At 51.9% G+C, this 26,272-nt stretch overlaps 1 protein-coding gene across 1 annotated transcript in view; it reads right to left on the bottom strand.

The window, feature by feature from the left end:
* Positions 1–24,589, bottom strand: part of Plod1 (procollagen-lysine,2-oxoglutarate 5-dioxygenase 1) — a 29,104-nt gene extending 4,515 nt beyond the window's left edge. The window contains exons 1-16 of the mRNA XM_038334461.2: positions 24,432–24,589; positions 18,513–18,604; positions 17,416–17,549; positions 16,778–16,941; positions 14,963–15,075; positions 13,823–13,886; positions 12,329–12,426; positions 11,310–11,411; positions 10,656–10,787; positions 7,592–7,713; positions 5,277–5,381; positions 4,894–5,019; positions 4,052–4,193; positions 2,695–2,808; positions 2,021–2,086; positions 1,294–1,398 (exon numbers count right to left, since the gene is read on the bottom strand). Of these exons, the coding sequence (XP_038190389.1) occupies positions 1,294–1,398; positions 2,021–2,086; positions 2,695–2,808; positions 4,052–4,193; positions 4,894–5,019; positions 5,277–5,381; positions 7,592–7,713; positions 10,656–10,787; positions 11,310–11,411; positions 12,329–12,426; positions 13,823–13,886; positions 14,963–15,075; positions 16,778–16,941; positions 17,416–17,549; positions 18,513–18,604; positions 24,432–24,507 (1,755 nt within the window). The 5' untranslated portion in view covers positions 24,508–24,589. The remainder of the gene's footprint in view (positions 1–1,293; positions 1,399–2,020; positions 2,087–2,694; positions 2,809–4,051; positions 4,194–4,893; positions 5,020–5,276; positions 5,382–7,591; positions 7,714–10,655; positions 10,788–11,309; positions 11,412–12,328; positions 12,427–13,822; positions 13,887–14,962; positions 15,076–16,777; positions 16,942–17,415; positions 17,550–18,512; positions 18,605–24,431) is intronic.
* Between the last annotated feature and the right edge of the window lie 1,683 nt (positions 24,590–26,272).

Raw genomic sequence — 26,272 nt, 5'->3', positions numbered from 1 at the left:
GACAAAGGGTGGGGGGTTGCATATGCTATTAAAGTCCCAATCTGCTGTTGACTTTGGGTTAATCAACAGGGAGGTCATCCTGGTTGGTCAGATCTAATCCGTGAGCCTTTTAAAGGAGCTTCTTGGGCAGACAGGTCATGGTGCCTGCTGGCCTTGGAGAACCCAGCGGTTCCAAGGTCTCCAGCTTTAGGGAACTGGTGTGCTCCAACAACACCATGAGCTGATAATGAGAAGCCAATCCAGAATAAAGAACAGCTCCAACAGACCCCTAGTCTGCAGGTTTGTGAGGCCCCCAGCAAAGAACCTGGATAAGGCACACCTGGATCCTGACCCTCAGAAGCCAGGAGACAATGAATGGGTGCTTGGGGGCTTTGTCTTGGTGCTGAGAACTGAACCCAGAATCTTGCAACACTAGGCAGGTGTTCCGCTGTTGAACTACATGGTGTTTTAAGTCTCTTAGAAATGGCATAGAGGGGGGCTGGCTTAACGGTTAAAATCATTGCCAGCTCTTTCAAAGGTCCTGAGTTCAATTCCCAGCAACCACATGGTGGTTCACAACCATCTGTAATGAGGTCTAGTGTCCTCTTTTGGCCTGCAGGCCAGAATAAATAATAAATAAATAAATATTTAAAAAAAAAAAAAGAAATGGCATAGAACTGGGGGAGACGATGTGGGAGTGTAGGTGGTGGGAACAGGATGGGGGATGGGACCCATTCACTGACGCTCTGGGGTCCATGGACTGTGCCTGTTTGCCCAGACACCAAAATACCTAGGTTAGGCAGGTAACCAGAAGCACAGTAGGGTCAGAGATCAGTCAGTAAGAGGCACACAGTAGGGTCAGAGATCAGTCAATTGGATCAGGTATGGATCTAGGAACTCATGCATCTTTAAAGGCAATGCCTAAAGTCCCCAAGTCCTGTAGGCCAGGGACTCCTCCTGAGAACAAATGTTCACCGCGCCACTTGCATCAGGTGTCTAATGAACTTGGACCTGGTACCCAGTGCCCTTCGTCCCCTGTTGGCTCATTTCTCCCCATTTCACATGCTTGCCTGGGGCAGGAAGCTGAAGCATTACAAATAACAAGGCAGGAAATGAAAACCCTGAACCTCACTTTAAGGCAGCTCAAGGCCACACAACTGGGGCCAACACTCCCAGTTTCTAAATTGTGTGTGTTCTTGCCTGCTTGCACCCTGAAAGTAAAGAGTCCTGGGCAGACCGGCTAGGTAACCAGGAGAAGAGCCTTGAAGGGCATCCTGGGTGAAGGCACAGCCTCCCAGGTGTCCATGGCACTACCTTGTTATCGCCCAGGGACCACTGGCCATAGTGCTCCATCTCCCCCACCAGTTCATCACAGGCCGCCTCCGTGAAGATGGGGAACCAGTAGACATCCGGACAAGGCTAGAAAGAGGGGAGACTCCATCACAGGCATCCAGAGTGACAGCACCATGTCCTCCTCAAACTGTGGGATCCCCTGTGTAGTTCCTGGTGAGTCTCCCCCAGCCCACTCCCTGAGCCTCGGGGACTCTGTGATTGTCCCCAAGAAGTCAGGGCTTGGTGGGTGCTGGTTAGACTGATCGAGGGAGTGAAACAGGACAGAGATCAGACAAGACTTTCCAGACAAGGTAACAGCCACAGCTACCATCAGCATGGGAGATTGCACACCTAGGGCAGAGACTACAGACATGAGAAGATGCAGCCCCCATCCCTCATTCTTGGCTCAGAGGCAGATTTGGGGCTGGTCCTTCCTCCTCTTCCTTGAGCGCCTGATCCATCTCCTGAATTCTGCTATCACAGGCCTAGACTACCATACCCAGCAGTTCCATCCTTCTTGTCAAAGCGTCTACAGACCTCAGCTGGAAAGTGCTACTGAGGAAAGAGGCCAACCCATCCCAAGCATTGCCGGGGACGGAAGACTGAAAGGGGCCCCTCTTCCCTCTCCATCCCCATTCAAGCTCCAACCCCCCCCTCCCCCCGCCCCGTGTACTCCCACAGCAGCAAGCGTGGGACGTGAGCCCCTTACCATCTCCACCAGCTTCCCTGCCAGAGCCTTGGTGTAATTCTCATGGATGTACTTCTCTTTCCAATCCTGTGGAGAATGGAAAATGTAACAAGGAATGCGGTTCCCACGCCTGTCCTGAGTCAGCTGTGGTCATGTTAAGCATGGGACGTTCCTGGGCAGTCTTCAGCCTTCAGGGCCCTCAAAACCTGAGTAGGTACGAACTCAAGAGAGGCAGGCGGGTTATCACCAGTGCCTGCTGGGTGTGGGAGTGAAGTCTGGACGTCCAGGATCTCACATTTGCACTGATAAGTACATTTGTGGGTCTGGATGTGTCTGTGCACAGGCGTGCACAAATGCCAATGTGAGTGACAAACCCCGTCATTTAGGTATACTGTCACATGCTGTCACAACTGCTGCTTCCTCTGATCATCGAGCCAGCCTCAGGGGTAAGCCAAGCCAGGGAAGATCAATGTTAGAAACTAGGTAAGTGAGGTCCAAAGGTTAAAAAGGCTCAAATAAGTCACAGCTCTCTGCTCCACTAGATGGCGCTGTGTCTAAGGTTCCCGCTATACGAGAGACCTGGAGGTGAACGGGGACATGTGGAAAACAGGTCATGCAAGGGTCTTTGGCCACAAAGATTAGTGAAATGGAGTCTCTCTGACTTCCAGCCCAAGCCCCACCGACCCAGGTCTCACCTCAGGATTGCTGAAAACCTCCCAGAGATCATTATGCAGGTGGGTGGTCTGGTAGTTATCCAGGGACAGCAGATGACCAAAGGCTTGGCGGTTGGTCAGGAACATGAACACCTCCTACGGAGAGCAGACAGCTGGAAAAGCCTTCTCACCCTGCACCCCCAGGGAGGGGCAGTGAGTGCTCCACCACCAGATTCAAGCTTACAAGGTTCAAGACCCAGCACCCAGCACAGCCCCCCCCCCCAGGCAATCAGGGAAGGCTTCCTGGAGGACTGAATATAAAAGAAAAGGATTCACTTGCCCTTTCTTGTTTGCAGCACTGGGGATTGAACCCAGAGCCTCAAGCCTGCAGGGCAAGAGCACTGCCAAGGGCTGTTATCCTGACATGTTGGTCACAGGGGAAAACCTAACCAAGCTGTCACATTAAAAACAAATGCATCGAGCCTGGCGAGATGGCTCAGTGGATAAACGCCTGCCAACCTGAGTACGATCCCTGGGACCCGTGTAAAGGTGGAGAGAAAAAACTGACTCCATGAAGATTCCTCATCGTCACGTACATACTGTGGGACATATGTGCACACACGTGTGCATGCGCATGTGTACACACACACAAAGAGAAAAAGTTCCACATTACTAAGTGAGACACTCAGTTTGATCCCAACATTAGACAATAAATCTACCTTGGGAACCAGGTGTCACAACACACACTAATTATCCTAGCACTTAGGGAGCAGAAGCAGGAGGATCAGGAGTTCAAAGCCAGTATGATCCTATTTCAAAACAATATACAAAGCCAGGTGGTGGCGCATGCCTTTAATCCCAGCATGAGGGAGGCGGAGGCAGGCGGATCTCTGAGTTTGAGGCCAGCCTGGTCTACAGAGCGAGTTCCAGCATAGCCAAGGCTACACGGAGAAACCCTGTCTTGAAAATCAAAAAACAAAACAAAACAACAACAAAAAAATACACACACCAAAACCATGAAAATGATGTGACAGTCTCTTGGACCAACTTCTCAGCCTCCTTTAGGCTGTATCAAAATTATATATAAACTGGATACGGCGGCACACATCTGTAATCCCAGAATTTGGGAGACTGAGGCAGGAGGATCAGGAGCTCAGGTCTATGGTAAGCTAAAGGTTCTTTCTTGAAACATCAACAAAACAAACAAAACAGACACAGACAGTTCAACAACCAGTCCCTGGTCTCTGCAGACTTGAGGGATGGCCTCACACCCAGTGCCCAGAGGACCCTGTTGGCCCCTCAGAAGCTCCTAGGCCTACGATGACAAGCTAGCCCAGTGTTCTGGTCAAGGCTAGAGGACACACCCCTGGCACCAGGACCTCCCAAGAGCCCCACTAACCCGCTGCCGGACGTTGGCACAAAAGCTCATGTCCGCATCCAGCTTGCTGTAGTGGAACAGGTCTGCGTGCTTCAGCTCGGCCCGCAGAGCACTGCCCTTGATCAGGTAGACGTTTGAGATATAAGGCACATTCCAGACACCACTGCAGGAGAGAGGAAATGACAAGGTCACAGTCTAGCAGGAAGGCTCACAGCCTGGGAGCCTGGGAGCCTGGAGCCAGGAAGAAAAGGTTCTATCAAAAATATAAATAACCTGGTGTGGACACACACATCTATAATCCCAGAACTTCCAGGGGCAGGGGGCGTTCATCTGAGGGTGCTAATCTGGACTTTTCTGTTTTTATTTTATTTCGCATACATGCATGTGCGAGCGTGTATGTATGTGCATGTGTGTGTGTGCGTGTGTGTGTATGTGTTTGAGTCACAGGACATGAGAGGAGATCAGAGGACAACTTTTGGGAGCTGGGTCTCTTCTTCCACCATGTGTGTCTCCGGGACCAAACTCAGGTTGTCAAACTTGGCAACAGGCGCCCTTACTCACTGAGCCATCTTGACAGATCTAATCTGTCTTCATTTTGTTTTGTTTTGTTTCAGTGCTAGGAACTACACCCAGGGCCTTGCAAACTTTCTACTCCCGAGTCAAATCCTAAACTCAACAGTGCTCATCTCCTCTTCCCACCCTGGGCATGGGAGCCCACAACAACCTTTAGGACGTCTTCTGCGTGATTGACTCTGGTCCTCTTTGCTTGAGGTTCAGTAGCGACTTGAGGGCAACCAGAACAGGAATTCCGGGGGGGCGGTACCACAAACCCAGGAGAAGAAATGAAGGTAACGGGTACTCACACACGCCGCCCCTGCACAATGTCCACGTAGTCCTCAGAGCGGGCGTAGTAGCCATCCGCACTCAGTGCTCCCCAGAAATTAGACCAGAGCCTCCCATGGCGGGTCATGAGTGGCGCAAGGACATTCCTGAGTAGGGGACAGACCATGCTACGGATGCGAAGGGGAGGGGCCCAGCAACCTGGGATTTGCATGCTGGGAACTCTAGACTTGTCACTGGGACAGGGCAGGCCTGGCTCATCAGAAACCTCATCCTTTCTACTCTAGGGACACACTCAGGAAGGGGCCATTCTATCCGCCTTGGAGCTGTCAGGTTGGGAGGCCCAGGAAGAGGGGAAGAAAGCCAAGGGTCTCCCACTTTGCTCAGGGTCCACCCACAGTCTTACTTGTTTTGCTCAATCAGGAGCCGTAGGGTGTCCGGCTCAGTCAGGGCCACATCAGCATCCACACTGAAGTAGTAGGTGCAAGTCTGGTCCTGGCGGCACAGGTCTCTGTGAGAGGAAAAAGGGTGAAGGGGAGAGGAAGGGAGAGGTCATCACGACATCTCAGGCTGGTCCCAGAGCTTCCCCAGAAGATACCACATCTGTCATTATAGTTTGGCAAAGGACCTTAGAACTCATGCAAACTCAGGAGTAGCCTGGGACCTCAAAGATCCCTTGCAATTTCAATACCCAAACCCCAGGCTTCTTAGCTCTCAGATCAACCACTCAGCTATGGCAAAGGTTTGATCTGGGGGAAGCACAGCCCACCAGATGGGGCTCAACCAACCCTGCCTGTCTCGAGAGCAGCTGGGCAACTAGTACCCATGGAAGCTGGAGGGGTGAATCCATCAGTGGCAGAGTGCTTGCTGGCATGGATGAGGTCCTGGGTTTATTGATAGCACCCCACAAATAATAAGCTGGGTGGTGGTGGCGCACACCTTTAATTCCAGCACTCGGGAGGCAGAAGCTGGTGGATCTCTGAGTATGAGGCCAACCTGGTCTACAGAGTGAGTTCCAGGGCCGCCAAGGCTACACTGAGAAAACCCTTTCTAGAACGCTCCCCCCAGATAATATACTACTACTACTAATTTTTAAAAGCATGCAGCTGGGTATGAAATGCACACCTGTAATCACAGCATTTGGGACAGGAGAATCTGAAGTTTGAGGCCAGCTTTGTATACACAGTGAGCTCAAGGCCAGAATGTGCTACATGGGACCCTGCCTCAAAATGCCAAAAACCTCCTAAAAATGTCCCTTTTGTGCCGGGCTTGATGGTGCATGCCTTTAATCTCAGCACTCAGGTGGCAGAGGCAGGCACATCTCTGAGAGTTCAAAACCAGCCTGATCTACAAAGTGAGTTTCCAGGACAGCCAAAGATATACAGAGAAACCCTGTCTCGAAAAACAAAAACAAAAACAAAAACAAAAAAAAGTCCCTTTTGTTCAACTAGTCAGAAAACGACAGTCTCTGACCTGAAGCTCCCCACTGCCAGTTTTGTTCCACACAGAAGTTGAGAATTGCCCTCTGTTCTTAAATGACTAGGAAAGGGGAAAAAAACATCAAAAGAAAATTATGCTTTCCTGTGAGGAAGTTAAACTTCAGTGTCCCGAAATAAAATCTTTCTGGAACACAATCTCATTCATTCATTATACATGAGTGGCCATCTTTATGTTACAAGGGCAGACAGCTCAGCAAGGGCGATGGAGCCCACCTAGCTGACTGGCAGAGCTGAGAGCTATCCAGTTATTTTAGGGATGTTTGCCAGCCACAGATTAAGACAGAGGAATTCTTTTTCGTTTGTTCGTTTTTTTTGGTTTTTGAGACAGAGTTTCTCTGTGTAGCCCTGGCTGTCCTGGACTCATTCTGTAGATCAGGCTGGCCTCGAATTCAGATATCCACCTGCCTCTATCTTGCCAGTGCTGGTATTAAAGATGTGCACCACCTCCACCCAGCGAGACAGAGGAAGTTTTATTTTTTGAAACAGCCGCGTAGCCACGTAGCCCAAGCTGGCCCTAGGCCAGCTATGTAACTGAGGGATGACCTTGAACTCTTGACCCTCTGGCCTGAGATTTTGGGTGTGTTCTACAAGGGTCAGTTTATGTGGAGCTGAGGACCAAACACGTGCTAGGCAGTCACTCTACCAAATGAGCTCCATCCCCACCCCTAGACATGGCTTCTTGTGCCTTTGTTTTGGGGCTGGTTTATTTATTTATTCTTTATCATTAGCATGTGAGCACACCACGGCATACATGCAAGGGTCAGAGGATGAGTCTGAGTTGGATCTATGCTTCCACAGTCTGGCGGTTGGCCTCTGAAGAGCCGTGGTTTTTGTTTGTTTTCGAGACCAGGTTTTCCTCTATGTATCCCTGGAGCTTGCTCTGTAGGCTAGACTGGTCTCAAACTCTAGAGATCCACCTGCCTCTGCCTCCCGAGTACTGGAGTCACCAGATTTCTAATGTCTCGGTCAGCCCTGATCTACTTCTAGCCCTCCAGTCTTTCTCCTTTCCCTAATTTGCTTCCTAAACCCACATGACACTGTCCGGGAGCCCCCAAGTCATCCTGACAGAGTCTATTCCATTTTACAGGAAAGCCCTGGAACCCAGACAGGGACAGAACTATGTTGGAGACCACAGAGCTTTCTGAATATCCATCCCGCTGCTCCCAATGCCATGGCCCACCCGCCACCACCATCCACGAAGAGGCTCCTGTGCTTGACTCACGCGCCCATGTTCCTGGCGTCGGCGTTGGCCATGCGCATCTCAGGACCCACTAGCTTCACGGACTGGTACTCACTGCCGTGCTCCGCCAGGAACTTCTCCACTTCAAGCTTGTGGTGCTGTTCCTGGAAGTGGGAAGGCAAGGAGCAGATGACAGTCAGGTCCCAGGAAACATAGCAGCCCTGTCACTCACCAGAGGATGCTGTCTCTGGCACACTCCTGCCACCAGCACCTCTGAAGGGACTCTAGCCAGCCCGAGCATGGCAAACATGGCTCTCGCTGGCTTTGATCTTCTTTCCTGTTCCCTCTGCCTTGCTAAAAACCATTGGATTACATTTCTAAACCTATTTCCTTATCTGGCCACTTCCTCCTCCTGAGTCTATCAATATCCAGCTACCAAGGTACTGAAGTCCAGCAATCAAAAGCCCCCTTTGGCTCACCTAATTAACATGCCCATTAAAACGAAACCCCTCATCGTAGCAGAGGGCTTCCCCTCTTACCTTTATAAGCTGCCATTTGCCTATGAGCCACATCTGTCTCCTCTATCCAGGGGCAGTCTTTGCCCCCCTCCAAGACAAACATCCTGTCCTTTTTCCCTTTTTCACTTCCCCCTTCTCCCTCATCCTCTATCTCTGTCTTTGTCCCCTATCCTCTCCTTCTGTCCCTCTGGTGCAAATAAATCTCCTTTGCGCTGAGAACTTGTTCTTGGGGTGTCCTGAGTCAGTTGCGTTCCCTTCAATCTGTCAGGTGCCCTTTTCTGGTGATCCCTTCACGCTCATCTTCCCTGGCTAGGCCCCGCCCCAAAAGTCTCTTTCCAGCTCTGTCATCACAATAGCTCCTCCTCCCAAGGACCCTATATCCAGAAGATCTGAGGATCTTTGGAATGTGATGTTAACACATATACAGGGCGATCAGAATGCATATACGACAGTCTGCACCTGCCCCCGCCCTGCCCCTGGACACGGAGAGAACAGGCTTTTTGGTTCCAAACCTAATTAGGGAAGCCCCAGCTACTGACACTGTGGTGCCACATCATCATCTACAAATGGCATCCAGGGATGCACGTGGCCTGATCTATCACAGGTGTGATTCAATCAGTAGACCAACATCAGCTCTGCTCCGAAGAGCTTATGACCTATGGCAGTGCCCTGCTTCTGTCTCTGCTTTAGGGAAAGATGTCGCCTCCCTCAGGTGACTGGGATCAGGCAGTAAGTCATAGCCAGCACACAGCAGGTCCTCATGTCTGTGACTGTTCTCTTTCTACCCACAGTGGCAGTTCATGTTCACTCAGGGGAGCTGTGAGCCACACGAGGGCAGATCCCACTGCCTAGCTGTTTGTAGGGCCTGCTGTGCATGGGAGGTGAATGTGAGGAAGCCAGGCAGGGAGCCAAGCTGAGTGGGAGACTGTGGGTCCCTGGGATGGGGCATCTTGTTGCAGCTAAATGATACACAGGGGAGACACAGACAAGACAGCCGAGAGGGACTCAGAGCCGACAAAGGGCCCCTGTAGACTGGGTAAGATCTGGCCAGTGAAAGACACAGCAAAGCAGAGGAGGCCAGGCTTTCCCTAGCCAGGAGAGTGCTGAACTACCAGGCCTGCTTCCCACAGAGCTCAGCGCTCAGGGCTTGTACCTATTTTCCCTGAAGGAGCTAAAGCAATGGAAACCAACTTGACTTTCACCAGATCAAACCCTCACACATTAAGGAGACAAGAAACAAAAATGACAAAAGTCAAGTGTGGTGGGTTGAACGAGAATGGCCCCCACAGGCTCAGATGTTTGAATACTTGGCCCCTGGTTGGTGGAACTGTTTGGGAAGGATCAGGAGGTGTGGCTTTGTTGGAGGAGGTGTGTCACTGGGGGGTGGGCTTTGAGGTTTCAAAAGCTTTCTGCCATCCCTAGTGCTCTCTCTCTCTCTCTGCTTCCTGCTCATGATTCTTCTAGATGTGAGCTCTCAGCTGGTCCTGCCACCACGCCTTTGATCCACTGTCATGGACACTAACCTTCTGCAACTATAAGCCCAATCACAGTTTCTTTTATAAATTGCCTTGATCACGGTCTTTGTTAAACAGATAGATAACTAGACACAAAGGTGTCACTGTGTGCTGTGAGTGGGACAGCCCTTTTCCTACTGCTATGGGTAAAACCTAGGGATTTGGGATTGGAGAGACTGTTCAGTCACTAAGAGTGATTGCTGAGCTGGGCATGGTGGTGCACACCTTTAATTCCAGCATGGGGGAGGCAGAGGCAGACGAATCTCTGAGTTTGAGGCCAGCCTGGTCTACAGAGTTAGTTCCAGGACAGCCGTGGCTGCACAGAGAACCCCTGCCTCAAAAAACCAAAATAGATAAGTAGACAGACAGACAGACAGACAGACAGACAGACAGACAGACAAATAGTGAGTGCTTGCTGCTCTCCCCGAAGACCTGAGCTTGGCTCCCAACACCCACGTCAGACAGCTCACAGCTATCTGCAACTCCAGCTTCAGGGAATCCAACACCCTCATCTGGCCTCCATGGGTACCTGCACTGACGTGAACATGCACACATAATTCTAAAAATTAAAGTATTTGGAACCCAGGGCTCCCCACACACACTGGGCAAGTATGCGATAGCTAAGTTACACCCTTAACGCTTTATGAAACTTTTGTTATGGGAGAGGGACAGGCTCACTATGTAACCCAGGCTGGCCCCTAACTACAAACCTCACACCTTGGCCTCCTCGGTAGCTAGGCAGTTCCTCCCACCCCAACCCCTTACTCTTCTATGCACTTCACAGGTCAACTTGTTTAATCCTTGCAACAGTTCAGTGTGATTACCTCAATTCCAACCTCGATCTCATAAGTAAGGAAAGAGGAGCAGAGAGTTTAAGGCTGGTGCCCCAGTCACACAGCCAAGTACCACCGCTGGGATTTAAGCACAGGTCTGACCCAGTCAGCCTAGTGATTTGGGGACATAGCCCACTGCCCACTTCCATTCAGGCCAGATTCACTGGGATCCTCAGAGGTCTCAGGCCAGCTCACGAGGCTGGGACCCTTGAGTCAAGCCCCACACGCATCTTCTACCCACGTGGTTGTGAATGAAGAGTCGAATCTGTTCCTGGGGGTATCGCAAGCGCAGCAGCCGCAAGAAAAACAGGGACAGGAACGGTGTGGGCTGCTCAATGAACACACCGACCAGGACAGTGGGCAGAGCTTCATCCTGCAGAGGGAAGGACGGAAAAGGAGTCAAGAAGGGTCTCGTCACTGTCTGCCACCAAGTCCTGACTGCAACCCAAGGAAACCTGAGGTGGAGGCCCATGGCCTCAGGAAACTAGATGCTTGAGTTGCACAGCATCAATGCAGGCCATGCAGGTGTGGGGCTGGCAGGACACACGGTGAGGCCTGCCTAAGAAAGGCACAACCAGTTCCCAGGTTCTAACAAGGACCAGTGGATAGCACGATACCAGATCCTGGCTGATGCTGTGTTCAAGCTAGGCCATAAAGAGCGACAAATGCTCACAGCATCGGAAGAGGCTAGGGGAGAATAAAGGGCCAGTGAGAAGAAAACAGACTCAGACATCTGGAAAAAACCTGGAGCCTGCGTGGTCTGGAGGAGCTTCCTGGAGGAGGCACTTGGGTGGCCCCTCTTTACCTCTTGCCAATGCACCACTCCGCTTGGGGTCACCTCCCCTTCCCCCCATCTCATGGGACTGTCCTCAATTCAGCTCAGGCCAGGCCTCACCCTAATGCCCTTGAGGCTGCGCAGGCCCTCGTCGCACACGGTGCAGCCCGTCTCAAAGGTCCAGAATCGAGGAATGTAGTTGCCCAGGTAGTTCAGCTGCAGCTGGTGGAAGTCAAATGCAGTAGTAAGGGCCCAGCCAGCCACACCCCCAAACTAGCCAATTCCATCTCCCTTCTGCCTGCCATCTTTCAGGGTCCTGGGGGTGGGGGGCGCTCCATCCCCCAGGAGAGCACCTGGCTGCTGGAGTTTATAAAAATCCAGATTCCTAGGGACTGGGCCTCACAGGATTTCATGTTGGGTAGAACCAAGACCTGCATTTTTCTTAATTTGGTTGGGGGCAGGGGTAAGCAGTCTTAAGTAGTCCAGGCTGGCCTTGAACTCCCCATGTAGCCAAGAATAACTTTAAATTCCTGATCCTCCTGCCTCTACCTCCTGAGTTCAGAGATTACATGTATGCACTACAATGCCTGCCTTATGTGGTCCCTATGACCAATTCCAGATCCTCATGCATGCCAGGCAAGCCCCCTACCAGCTGAGTAACACCTCCAGCCCAATATCTGCATTTTCCCTCAGGGTCTCTCTCCTCTCCCGCCCACAGGATTCTAACGCTGGTGGCTGACAACCAGTCCTCCTGGACCACTTAACTAGGGTCTGCTGTCCCCAGCCACCATCTGCCCCAACCCCTTCCACAATGCCACGAGTGACAGATTGGTCCCCAGTGCAGGTATCCAATACATGTCCACTCAATGAATAAATGACTGCCATATCGCACCAGCGTAAGATGATTGTGGAGCCTTCCTCAAAACCTAGATGGGGACAGTGGCCTCTTACGGATCCTGTGATCCAGCAGGGATGGACAGGGGCACCATGGCCACCACAGTGGAGAAACAGGACACCAGGCCAAGCTTGTATCAGAGGACCCCAAACAGTGGCACAAACGCCAGGGTGCAGTCACAAGAGAAGCAGAACTGGGACTCTGGCTTCCCCCCACGCTCCCCCACGGTTGGCCCCCTCCCTACCTTGGTGGGCCCATTGCCATGGATAACCACTGGAAGCGTGTCATAGGCCAGATTCCGTGCTCGCACGTGGCCCATTTCAAACTTGAGTACGACTTCATCTGGGGATTAGAAAGCACAGATCCACACAGTGGCAGAGGGGCCAGGGCTGGGGACTCACAGGCTGGGGCTCTGTGAAAGGCATTTCACCCATTTTTTTTGAGACAGGGGACAGGGTTTCTCTGTATAACAGCTCTGGCTGTCCTAGAACTAGCTCTGTAGATCTGGCTGGCCTCAAACTCACAGAGATCCTCCTGCCTCTGCCTAACGAGTGCTGGGATTAAAGGTGTGCACCATCGGTCTCCCCATTTTAAATTTCTTCTTTTTGAAGATTTCTTTTTATTTGTGCATGTGTGCGTGTGTGTGTGTGTGTGTGTGTGCATATGTACGTGTATGTGTGTGTGTGTGTATGTGTGTCTGTGCACATGAGTGCAGATGCCTAAGGAGGCCAGAGGCATCAGATCCCCTGAAGCCAGAGCTACAGGTGGTTGTGAGCCTGACATGGGTACTGGGAACTGAACTCCCATCTCCTGGAAGATCTCCTGGCCACTTTTAAAATTACATTTAGCCAGGCATGGTGGCCCGTGCCTTTAATCCTAGCAAGCCGATCTCTGAGTTCAAGGCCTATTTGGCCTATAGAGTGAGTTCTAAGACAGCAAGGGCTACACAAAGAAACCCTGTCTCAAAATAAAAAGAAAAGTTGCCTTGATTAATTTAGTGTTGGGGGTGTATATGTGGAGGTAAGAGAACAACTTGCCAAGGTCAGTTCTCTCTTTCAACCATGTGGATTCTGGGGCTCAAACTCGGATCTTCAGGCTTGGCAGCAAGCGCCTTTACCCGCTGAGCCATCTCACCAGTCTTAAAATCCCTTCTTCATGGGGTAAATGTGTGGTTGGCAAACATTCAACACAGCAGCATGGGAGGAACACAGGGGCAACAGCGACCCCTGTCTTTTGTGTGGTGACCCATTAGAGCCAAAAGTGGGGTGGGGAGGGGCAGCAAAGACTAGACCATCCCAGCTTCAGACACAGGGGCAGTACTGCAAGCGGTGTGTATGATACGTGTGGTCAATTAGGAAGACCTGTAGCAAAGCGAAGTCATCTCCAGTTTTGGGCCCAAGGAGAAGGGGTCCCTTGTACTGACACGGCATGCAGGGTGGGGCCGAGGGCCAGCTGCCTGCGGTGGCTATCCCGCAGTCTCTTAAGCTGAACAGCTGCCCTCCTCCCACCTTCTGAGAGACACAACTTTGCCCCCATGACATCCGGAGGGTCTCTGCAATCCGGGCAGAAGGCTGACATCAGTTTAGTGCAATGACCGAGGAGGGGCCACTTGGTTTTTCTTCTTTGGTTCCAGGCCTGACGGGAATCTCAAGTCTTTCCGCCACCTAAGCCCCACTTCCTCCTCAGGTTTCACCCCCTCCCCTCTCAGGTCCCACCCTTTGCCGGTGCCACTGCTTACCCAAGGCTCCATCCAGGTTCTGGAAGATTCGGCAGCGGTGGTCAAGGCTGATATTGATTTGCTCCTGCAGGAAGGAGGGCCTGGGTTGCAGCAGGGACAGGCCCCAGCCAAGACCAGGTCCCCAGCACACCCAGCTTTGGGATCCTGTCCCCACACTAGCTTTGCCTGCTACATCCTGGCTCTATTCAGAGAACCAGGAAATCTCAAGGCCGGAAAGAAGCTAAGGAAGCAGCTGGTTCAGCCATAAGGACGACAGCTATGTGACAGCACACGCTAAGGCGTGATGTTCCTATGTGCCAGTCTCCAGACCTGAGCTCCTATGTACGTACATGAATCTGATCATCACAACATTCCTGAGAGAAATGCTAATGGTATGGTTTTTTTACTCCTTAATACATTAATTTTTGGTTTCTGAGACAGGATCACAGAATGTGCAGGCTGGTTTTGAGCTACGTAGCCTAGGCTGGCCTCAAATTCACAATCCTCCAGTCTCTCTGGGATTACAGAGACACCACCAGGTGTAGCTTTTATTTTTTAATGTATATTTTTATGTATATGCATGTTTTGCCTACATGTATGTAAGTGTGTCAAGTGCATGTACCCACAGAAACCAAGAGGGCAACAGATCCCTGGAACTAGAACTACAGACAATTTTGAGCCATCACGTGGGTGCCGGGAACAGAAGCCTGGCCCTCTGCCAACAGCAGCAAGTGCTTTTAACCACTAAGCCATCTCTCCAGCCACAAACATTTCCTTATTTTTGCATTTGTTTATGTTTGTGTGCATGTATGTGCCGTACTACATGTATGGAGGACAGAGGACAATTTACAGAAGTTAGTTTTCTCCTTCTAACATGCGGCTCCAGGAGGAGACTGAACTAAGTCACCATGCTAGGCAATAAGCACCTTTACCCACTGACCACAACACAGGCCCTTGGCTTTGCTTTAACCCAACCACTCCAGAACTGTAAGCAATGACCATATTGTTTAAAAGCCCCAAGTCTATGGCAGTTTGTCACAACAGCCCAAATGGACAGAGGCACTAACCCAGTGGCTCAGACCCCAAAGGACTGTCCTCAGTTCAGCGTGGCTAGCGTGATCCAGGGTCAGGAGTCCCAGACTACCACCTACCACCTCTTACCCGCTTCTCTGGGTCCAAGAAGATCTTGGTGTAAAAGAGCTGGTCACTGTCACTGTCCTGGCCCTCCCACTCGGCCACCAGTTTGCTGAGGTTGGGGGCATAACCAATGAAACCTGGTAGAGGGGACGGAGACAGACATTTAGCCTCCAACCCCTGGGCTAGCTTTCTCCCCTCTCATTCACCTCCCACTGTAAACCTTACCTCGTCACTTCTGACTGAGGGGAGGTGGGATACACGCTAGCTAAAGCCACCAGCGAAGCTTTCCCAAGATCAATGGAACCCGCTGAACTGCACCCACTTAGTGCTAGCTCCCTAGACAGCAGATCTGCAAGGATCCAAGCTTAGATCACCTTTATATAGTCATCCGAGCAACTTAGATGGGAGAAGGGGGGAGGCTGGAAAAATGACACAGAGCACTCCAGGGTCTGAGCCCTGACAAGCAGGGGAAGCCCAGAGGAGCTCCTGGATAAACTGAGAGCTGCACAAGCAAGAAAGGGAAGAAACAGGACATGACCCTTGGGCTAGGCAACTTCCCTATCCCCGCCCCTGATCATAGCAACCCTGTTAGCTCTCTGGGCCAGTGAGACTGGCTGGTGGGGCCTGTGGTTCTACTCTCTGAAAGGACGAGAAACAGCTGAGGGCTGAAGTGCCAGAGGGGTTACAAGACAAAGACAGAGGGGCCAGGCTCAGCACCAGGAGAGGAGGAGGCCCAGAGGGCAGTGGGTGTACGTCTCAATAGATACAGAAGTTTTTAGCTGTTTTTAAGAAAAGTTTTCACATAGCTCTGGCCGGCTTTGCCCTCATTAACTAACCAAGGAGACCCTTATGATCCTCCTGCCACCATCTCTCCAATTCCAGGAGTGCAGGAGTGGGGCACCATATCGCCTGTGCAGTGCTGGCCGTGGAAGCCAGGGTTCTACCACCTGAGCTACACCCCCAGCCCTATTTCTTGTTTCTCATTTTTCTACACATTTATTTGTGGGTGTGTGCGTGAGAGAGAGAACGAGAAAGTATGTGCGCATGAGTTGTGTGTTAAGTGTGTGTGGTGTTAAGTATGTGTGTGTGTAAATCAGAGGACCACTTGCAGAAGCTGCTGCTCTCCATCGTGTGGATTTTTTTTAATATATTTTATTTATTATATATACAATATTCTGTCTGTGTTTATGCCTGCAAGCTCTGTGTTTATGCCTGCAAGCCAGAAGAGGGCACCAGACCCCATTACAGATGGTTGTCAGCCACCATGTGGTTGCTGGGAATTGAACTCAGGACCTTTGGAAGAGCAGGCAATGCTCTTAACCTCTGAGCCATCTCTCCAGCCCCCTCGTGTGGAATTTTTTAAGATTTATTTATGCATGTTTTATGTACATGAGTGCTCTATCTTCATGCCCACCAGAAGAGGGCGCCAAATCCCAATACACATGCTTGTGAGCCACCATGTGGTTACTGGGAATTGAACTCAGGATTGCTGGAAAAGCAGCAAGTGCTCTTAACTGCTGAATCATCTCTCCAGCCCCCATCATGTGGACTCTAAGGATCAAGCCAGATTGTCAGGCTTGATGGCAAGATGCTATGGCCATTGAGAAATTTCATTAGCCCTGCCATTTTTTTTATTTTTATTTTTTGACACAGGTCTCGTGTAGCCCACACTGGGCTACTGGATTCAGTGGTGACTCCAGTTTCTCCAGCACAGCTGGATGGCTTCAACTAATCGAGGAAGACATCCCTCGGAGGCTCTCTCTAAGACTGTGCCTTTGGAACCCACGACCCACAGCAACGTCAGGTACTGGACCCCACGCCCTGTACACAGCCTCTTACCTCCAGAGCCCAGGAACCGCTTGCCGTCAGAGACCACCGGATACTTGGCCTCCAGTCTCCGGTCGGGGTAGATGAGTTCCTCAGCCGAGAAGACCACCCGGCTCTTGGCCTGCTGGAACTTCTTTAAGAGTTCTCGAGGCCCGGAGGCAAACACCACATCGTAACTGTGGTCAAAGCAGGAAGAAACTGAAACAGGTCCAGAGAGAGATCCCACAGAAGGACCCAGGGATCAGGAGCCCCTCACATCCTGCACCAGCCACCACCTGGGAGACGGAGCTGCATGCCCCTACTTCCCTCAGTCTGCCACATTTCCATGCCCATGTTGGGTAGAGACACAGTCCCCATAATCCATGCCCTTGTCATATTTGAATGTGGCTCATCCATCATCTCTGGCAGTTCACACCTCCCATCTTTTCACCAAGAGAGCATTGGCCTACATCAGAGAGACTTTTCCTGGGGTCTCCCGACCTTAGATAAGCTTAGTTAGGGGGAGACTCCCTTACGTGTGATGTTCAGGTCTTATTTTGGACTCCCTGCCCCCAACACACACACACACACACACACACACACACACACACAAACACACACACACACCGCTGCACCCCACAGACCCAAACAGGAATTCCCAGCACACCCACCTGTCAGTGAAGAGAATAACCAGGTCCTCCTTGTCTGCGTACTTTTCCAGTGCCTTCTTCAGCAGCCGGACCTTCTGTCCTCCCCCTGACGATGGCCCACTGTCCACGCTCCAGTCCTCCCCCAAGCCCAGTGCCTGCAGAGAGAGGTCCCCAGCTCTCGGTAGAGGAATATTCCTCCACCAGTTTGGGCAGTAGACTTCTTTGCTTCCTTTCAACCCAATGTAGGGAAACCATACCAGGTGATGCCAGAGGTGGTCACGTGACCCGGGATAACCAATCATCACTTCCCGCTCCTCTACCCCTCCCACAGCTGGAGCTTTGAGTATTTAACCCAAACATGACCTATCAGAGTCTTCCCTGGTCCATTGTATTCTGATCGGCTAAGGTTGAAAAGTTGGGGTGCAAAGCCTGGGGCTAGAGTTCCTTAGCACAGTGGAAAGAGCTTGTCTCTGGAGATAGAAAAATGAAGCTCTTGGCTGCTTGGGACCCTGGATCCAGCCATGCCTGAAGCAGCACTCTGCGTCACCATGATCCATGGCAGCCGACACACTTCTTTCTGTGTAGGCCACAATGACGCCAGCGTTGAGTATATCTCTGTCCCCAGCGCCCAGCACCATGACTGACAGAGAAGTACTCAGAATGGGCCGCCGAGGGGAGGGCTGACTCCCTGCAGGGCTGGGCCCCATGAACTGCCCACAGAAGACAGGCACGGCAGACAAGCATGTCTCTTTGTGATAGTGTACAGACTCCAGAGGTCTCCAGAGCACATCCATTCCAAGATGCCCCAGGGGATTGTGGGAATGATGGTGCCTAGGTCCTGCGATCCACACTAGTCTTCCAAGAGAGGCCTCCCTATGCTACCATCCAGAGCTACTCCGCATCTCTCTCTCACCTCCAAGAATCTGCTCACACTCTGTCCCTCATCCTAACCTATGTTCCTCCTGGAGCCTGAGTCTGCTCCAAGAGCCCTAAGCGTAGGAAGGAGAAGCCCCTCTCTCTCTCTCTCTCTCTCTCTCTCTCTTTCACACACACACACACACACACACACACACACACACACACACACACTGTCTCCACCCTACCTAGGAAGCCCTCACCTGAATCTTGTAGTTGAAGAACTGGGCTGAACGCTTGAAGCGGCGGAAGCCCTCGGTCTCTTTTGTGGCCACAGTGAGGACCAAAAGGTTGTCTGTAGACAGAGAAGGACATGGTGAGCTGAATGAGGGCAGAGGAGAGTCTTAATCAGTGGTCTTCCTCATCACACCATCACAGACAAGGGCTCGGGCTGTGCCAGGGCCACCCAGTGGGTTAAGAACAGTGTTGGGGCATAACCCTTCTTTGCCTACGCCCTGGGCTCCTTGGCTATGGAAACTGACAAACATATTGGGCAGCACCCAGGGGAGAGGGTGTCTGCACCCTGGTTTATGAAACCAAGTCTCTGGCTTTAGAGGGTGCAAGCACCACTTGGGGTGGAGGGGAAGAATGCTCTCTGTGGGGGGGATCTCTGGCCAGTGCTGGGCATCAGAGAAGAGATGGCCACCTGTTCTCAATGCGGACAGTGAGCGTAGACATACTCATCCACTCTGGTCTTCCCCCAATCTGTGAGGGTGACTCTCCCGATGCCATGCCTCCCGTTCAGACTGCCTGGGGCAGAAACTGACTTGAAATCCCATCAGTCGTCCATGTCTGTAGTACGATTTTTCTTCCGCCTCCCTCCCTCTCATTTTGAAAAGGGGTCTCATGTAACCCAGCCCCATATCCGACTCCACAGGTAACAAAGCTGCCCTTGAACATCTCTACAGATCTTCCTGCCCCCACTCCCAAACACTGAGGGTGCAGGCATGTACTACCACACTTAACAAGCCTGGCTTTGTTAACACTTCCTAACAGGGGGCCTCTCCCCGCTCTGCAGAATGACTTCATCTCTGCAACAGAACATGCTAGAAGCTGCTCCCAAGATATCCTCTGTGGGTGGGAGCCCCCAGAAGTCCCTTTAGACCCCACTGGGAGGCTGTGATGCCTGAGAAGGGCGAGTCCCTGACTTTATGCAGTAAGGTCATTGAAGTCCCTGTCTTTCAGGGCTACCAGACATTTGGCACAGAGAGAAGTCAGTGGGGCTGACCAGCAAGGGGAATGCCTTGCCCAGCAGTCACGGCTCTGTGCAGCCAGAGGTGGCCTCATTCTTTGGTTTGTGTAGGCTCTTCAGCCTGAGTCTTCCTGCCGGCTTCTGTCTTTCTTGCCAGGAATTCCAGGGCCAGTCATCATAGCACCATAGCACCCTCCGCCTTCCCACTATCAACCCCTGTGAATCCCACTCAGACTTCTGGCCTTGGAGGACAGGTCCACTATTCATTGGTTGTTATGGTTCCTCTGCATCCAGGATTCCCATTTACCTAGGTGACCAAAATACTGTCGTTGTTGTCGTGGTACCATAGTGATATTTAATAATAAATAAATAAAGCTTATATTAGAGAGTAAAACAGCCACACTGGTCAGCCATACAGACCAGGCAGTGGTGACACACATCTTTAATCCCCAAAGCCACGCTAGTTTGCCATAGTTAGGTGGTAGTGGTGCATGCCTTTAATCCCAGCACTAGAGAGGAATATAAGATGAGAAGAGACAGCTCTCACACACAGTCTCATTCTGAGATTCCTAGAGGCAGGATCACCATTTTGAAAGAAGCAGAGGTAAGAGACAGTGGCCGGCTGCTTTGCTTTTCTGACCTTCAGGTTGAATCCCAATATCTGTCTCTGGGTTTTTATTATTTGTGCTACATCCTCCCCCCAGAAGAAAAACAAAACCAAACAAACTCAAAAACCCAGCCAGGCCAGCAGCAGGCAGGTAAGTCCTTCCCGTTCCCCTACCACTAGACATCAGGAATTAGAGCCCAGAGAACAAAGGGACCAGCTCTCCCAAGCTGGCTGAGGCTACACAGGCAGGAGGCTGTCCCATAGCAAGGGATCAATGACACAGGGACCAAGATGGGGTTGGCAGGACCCAGTAGTGTGGGTCTGAGCAGGAGTGGACGATGACTCCCCACTTGACCCACTTGGGGGTTCAGAGAAGAAAACTGCCATTCCCAGAGGGGAAAGGCTGCCTCCAGCTCTGGCCTGGATGGTCGAGTCTTCCTGAAGGTGAGAAGAGCCAGTCACCAGCTCTGAGGCCCCCTTGCCAAAGGGGGGGGGGGCAGGAAGAGTGTCAGGCCAGCATGCGTGCGCACGTGTGTGTGTGTGTGTGTGTGTGTGTGTGTGTGTGTGTGTGTGTGATTTGGGATTCTCCAAGGGCGTGTATATGATTCTGGATTCTCCAAGGGAGGAGGCCAGAGGCAGGAGAGCAGAAGAGGGGACTCGGCACCAAGTCTTCCATTCTCAAGGCCCTGCTTCCAAACAACACTAAGCAATAATGGCTGACCTTAAGCCAGCGAGATGGCTCAGCAGGTAAAAGTGCCCGGCACCCAGTCTGAAGACCTGAGCGTGATCCCTAGAAGCCACACGGTGGACGGAGAGAACTGACTCAGACCCCTGCACGCTGTCCTCTGACCTCAACACGTGTGTCTACACAAACGAGTAAACGCAGATGAGAAAGAGAGAGGGACAGAGACAGGCAGGGAGAGACAAAAACACCATCTCTTCGTCGACCCTAGGAAATGGCTGAGGGGGCTGAAGGGGCGGCCCCTGGCTTCCCAGACCTTCCCCGTGCCCCCCAGGAAGCCTCCTCTCCACTCCATTGACCTGTCCTCAACACTCACTCCTCTCCCCCGCTCCACCTCCTCCAGGAAGCCCTCCTTCATTTCACTCCTGAACCTGGTTGGTCCAATACCCGTACAAACCTGACGCTCTTCCCTAGGGCTGCAGCTTCTTCCTTGGCCTCCCTCTCTCACGCCAAGGCAGAGTATACTGTTTAAGGAGCAACAGGACAAGCCGATTTTAGTAAGAGCGGCTGTCAACTGAGTCCTTCCACGAGGCCACACGTTGCCAGAAGCGAGCATATGTTCTCACTGTATCCAGTACTCCAGTACTCCCTGGGGCCTCGGGCCTACAGCACACATCTGTAATTCCAGCTTGAAGGAGAGGGGAGGAGGAGCCAAAGTTCAGGGTCACCCATCACTATATCCCAGTTCAAGGCCAGCATGGACTAAATGAGATTCTATCTCAAAAACAAAGATGCTCCCTATAAGGGCAGTGACACTTTTATCGTCCTTCTACAGATGGAGAAACTGAGGCACGGAGAAGCTAGGGATATGCCTAAGGTCACAGACCTGGGAGTGAAACAAACGAACTGACTAGCATTTTTGTTTGAGACAGGGTCTCATTATGTAGCCCTGGTTGATCTGAAACTTACTGTGTAGACCAGGCTGACCTTGAACTCAGAGAGATCTGCCTGCCTCTGTCTCCAAAGTGACAGGATTAAAAGCATTTTCCATCATGCCTGGATGTTTTTTGCTTTCAACACTGTGTCTTACTAAGTGGCCTTGCCTGGCCTCAAACTCAAAGTCCTCCTGCCTCAGCCTCCCAAGGGCTGTGATTACAGAACTGCTCCACCTAGCCTGGCCTCACACTCACAATCCTCCTGCCTCAGCCTCTCAAGGGCTGTGATTACAGGACTGTTCCACCTAGCCTGGCCTCAAACTCACAATCCTCCTGCCTCAGCCTCCCAAGGGCTGTGATTACAGAACTGCTCCACCTAGCCTGGCCTCAAACTCACAATCCTCCTGCCTCAGCCTCCCAAGGGCTGTGATTACAGGACTGTTCCACCATGCACAGATCACAGCCACATGCTTTTTGTTGTGGTTTTGAGGTAGGATCTCTCTGTACATCCTTGGCTGTCCAAGAACTCACTCTGTAGAGAGGATGGTCTGGAATTCACAGAGATCCACCTGCCTCTGCCTCCGGAGTGCTGGGGTGGAAGATGTGAGCCACCACGCCCAGCCACGTCCACACTCTTAACCTGCCACAGCACCCAGCATGGTAGAGCACGCTAAAGGTAGAATTCAGAACTACTGGGGCTTCTCCAGGCTCCTCCAGGGCAGGTATCCTCTCCAGTCCACTATGAGCCGCCTGGGAGCTCTGGGCCACCCAACCAGTGTCAACACGGGGCTTGGGTTGCACCAGGATATCACTCCTACTTCCTTGCTTGTTGTGTATGTTCAACAGCCACCAGGGCAGCATGGGCCTGGCACCCTGTAAGCTTAGCCTTTCCACCTGCTGCCCAAAGTCCAGCAGCCATTTTCCCAGATGGAAAAACTGTGACCCAGGTCTTCAGAGATGAGAGAGAGACAGCAGAGCAGGGTGACGAGGACAGACAGCTCAGCAAATGCCTCAGTAAGATCAGGGCACCTGGAGCCCGGTCACCAGCAGGGTCGTCTCTGACGTCCTAGAGGGCAGCCGAGGTTCTAACTGGGATGGGCTGGAGTAGAAGGGCAGGCAGCAGCAGCAGGAGAAAGTGAGATGCTGGAGGTGGATGGGAGTGGCTGAACGCAGGGCTCCAGGCTCCTGCCAGGGAGTGGATCCTCTGCACACATCACCGGCTGCACCCCGGGGTTGGACTTCTCCATCAGATATTCTCTTATCGGTCCTCCTGCCCTGATGGATTAGACCCTCCAGAAAAACTAGCTGCTCTGAGCCCAGAGAGATTTTATGCCCAATACCTTGACTTTAAGGGGACTCAGGAACTGGCCTCCATCTCTCACGATCTTTAGGAACGAGGTATTGCCGTCCTGCTCCTAGGTTGTGAACACTAAGAGTCTCAGAGACTGTATGTCATCAACGTTACCAGCGGGAGGCGTGTGACCCTGTGTATAATTTAGCACAGAATCGGGAGGCATACAAAAATCCCTGGTTCCCAGTATGAGTCTCAAAGCTAGAACCCTCTCTCTCCTCTCTCTCTCTCTCTCTCTCTCCTCTCTCTCTCCTCTCCTCCCTCTTTCTCTCCGCTCTCCCTCCCCCCTCTCTCTCCTCTCTCTCCCTCCTCTCTCTCTCTCTCTCTCTCTCTCTCTCTCTCTCTCTCTCTCTCTCTCTCCTCTCTCTTCCTCTCTCCTCTCTCTCTCTCTGTGTGTGTCAGTGTCTCAAGCCGTGCTGGGGACCAAATTCTGGGCTGCATGCATGCTGGGTATATGTTCTTACCGACCGGGCAGCTTCTCCAACCCACCCAGATTCCTTTAACTACCCTACCACCCACCATGTCAAGGCCACCTCCTGGGTCTTCAAGCGGGATGGGGAGAGGGAAACAGGATGCCCTGGAGAATGTGGTCAGTTTGTCTTTGTTTGTCTGGGTGGTCCAGTCTGACCTCCTGGCTTGGGGTGGGGGATCTCAAGGACGCAGAGAACAGTGCTAGGGGCCTAAGGTCCCTCAAGGGGTGGGATGACAGGAGCACCCACTCAGGATAGTGGGACACAGTTAGGAACCCAGTAGCCCTTGGAGAAGCAGAATGAGCACTTGTCCAGCAGTCTGGCCGACCTGGGATCAACCTCTCTCAGCTGCAAGCCACGCTTACCTCCTTCACTCCAAAGCCCCTGCCTCACCCTAAAGATAACAAGAGCTCAGAGCTGGGTTCTGGAAGCAGACACGTCCAGAGAGGGGGAAAGAAGCCATTTTCAATGCCCACAAGCTGTGTGGCCTTGGGGGAAACCAATCAACTCTGGAGCCTCAGTTTGTGAAGCTCAAAAATGGGGACGATATAAGGAAACACTCCCAGAGTAGCAAATACACTTAACTGGTGAGGCCGGGCTGCAGTAGGTCCTGTCCGAACAACAGGAGCCTTGCTACTTATTATGGGAATTATCACGGGCTCCTCTGTGCTCTGAATGGGGGTGGAGAATGGGGAGGTGTATCTCGGCTGCCTCCTCTCCTGCCCGCTGCACAAACGTGGGAATCGTGGCCCCATGAGAGGAAGTGATCTGTCGGAGTCACCCGCGGGCAATGGACAAATGACCGCAACCCAGCTCCCCCGCCCTCCTTTCCCAGGTCGCCTGGACACTCGGGTCCCGGCACCACTCCACACACCGCGCCCTCACCCTCCAGCTTGGCGTCGTCCTTCGCCTGGGCCAGAAGGAGCCAGGCCAGCGGGGCCAGGAGCAGCAGGGGCCGCATAGCCGGGTCTGGGTACGATCCGCCTGCACAGAGACTCGAGCTGAACTGGAAACTTCGCGACTGGGCCGGCGGGCGCTGCCACGCACTGGGTCCCGCCCCGGGGGCGGTGTCGAGCACTCCTCCGCCCGCCCCAGGGAAGGTTTTTTTTTTTTTTTTTTTTTTTTTTTTTTTTCTCACTAAGGCGCTCAGGTCTTCCAGACGTGAGGCAGGTCATTGTGGTCCCTGGGTCCTGTCGCCGGCCGGTCCATGCTCTCCCAACTCTCTCTCCAGAGACGCTTGGTTTCAAACATTTCTTTCTCCTGTATTATTAGCTGAAAGTTCAACAAAATACATTGGTAAAACCAACTCTCTCTCCATCTCTCTCCAAGGGATGCAACGCTACCCAGAGGAAGAAATGGGCTAGGAGGACGAGGGTTTGATGTCTAGAAGAGTGGGACTTAATATTCACTGGGATCTGCACAGAGATGGTGGGATCTGTAGGGCACCTCAGAGTTAGCTCTCAGAGATTTCATTTTCTTTATGCCTTCACCAGACTCCATAAGTGAGGGTTTGAGCCTGGGGTGGACACAGGTGTTGACACCTTTGCTGAAACCATAGAAAGGCTAGTCCCAGCTCCCAAAAGGGAATCACTTAATTCGCCTTTCTGCCCCGAGGGGGAAGTGTGAAAAAGAGTGAAGAAAATTTTTGCTGCAGAGGTTAACTGTGGTGTGGATGTGTGAGTGGATGGGTGGGTGGGTGGGTGGATGGGTGGATGAATGGGTAAGTGGATGGGTGGGTGGGTGGGTAGGTGGATGGAGTGAAATCTTTCAAGGCATTTCACAGACAACCAAAGTAAAAATTCATCAAACATTTCCAGAGCAAGGGCTCCTGGTCCAGATGTCAGCCACACACATCCACATCTGGACCAAATCCTGCCCAGCTGTGGAAAGAGAGCTCAAACAGGGACCCTGGAGCCTCCTTTCCTCAGATTAAACTCTAGGGGCAGAGTTGTGGGGAAGGCACTTGAGGGAGTCAGGGAGCTGGGGAGCAGAGGTCTTTCACGGGTGCTGCTGTGTCAGCAAGGAAACGTGAATCTTCAGGATTCTAAGTGGGAAAGGCTGTCTCTTCAGTAAGGCTCACTCGTTAAAACCAGATTCTTCTCGTGGACAGGTAAAAACAATGCTGGCTGGGGTGGGGTGAGATATGCCAAATCCTAGTGCCCAGGAGGTGGAGGGAAGAGATCTGTTGTCCAAAGCCAGCCTCAGACGCAAAACACACAGCCAGACTCTGTCAGAGGAAGAGGGGTAGGAAGGGAGAGGCGTCATGGCCAAGCTGGAATCCCAGCACTCAGGAGGTGGAAGCAGGATCAGGAGTTCAAGGCATGCTCAGCCATATAGCTAGTTGAGGCCAGCCTGAACTGTATGAGACCCTATCTCAAAACAACCGCCCCACCCCCATAAAAAAGAAAATTATAGACAAACGTTTGCAACGATTATTTCTAGATTGTGGTATAAAAATGTTTATAATTTACACAGTATTGCAATGACATATTATTTCTGGATAGTTCTTGTTTTCTTTTTCCTTTCCTTCTTGAGGAAGATGTACCATATTTGTACAGTTGAGGTAGAGAAGATGAGAACAGGCTGGAAAATTGCAGAGGTTTGCTATACAGAGGTTGACTCCCTCACACAGTAGCAGTGAGACCCAGGGCTGCCCAGCAGCAAGCTCAAGGCCACAAGACGAGCCAGAGGAAGAAGCCTCGGCAGAATCTAGAATATTTACTTCC

This window comes from Arvicola amphibius, chromosome 6 (assembly GCF_903992535.2).
Source record: "Arvicola amphibius chromosome 6, mArvAmp1.2, whole genome shotgun sequence".
NCBI lineage: Eukaryota > Metazoa > Chordata > Mammalia > Rodentia > Cricetidae > Arvicola > Arvicola amphibius.
The sequence above is the reverse complement of the archived record's forward strand: the minus strand, read 5'-3'. Positions and strand labels throughout refer to the sequence as shown.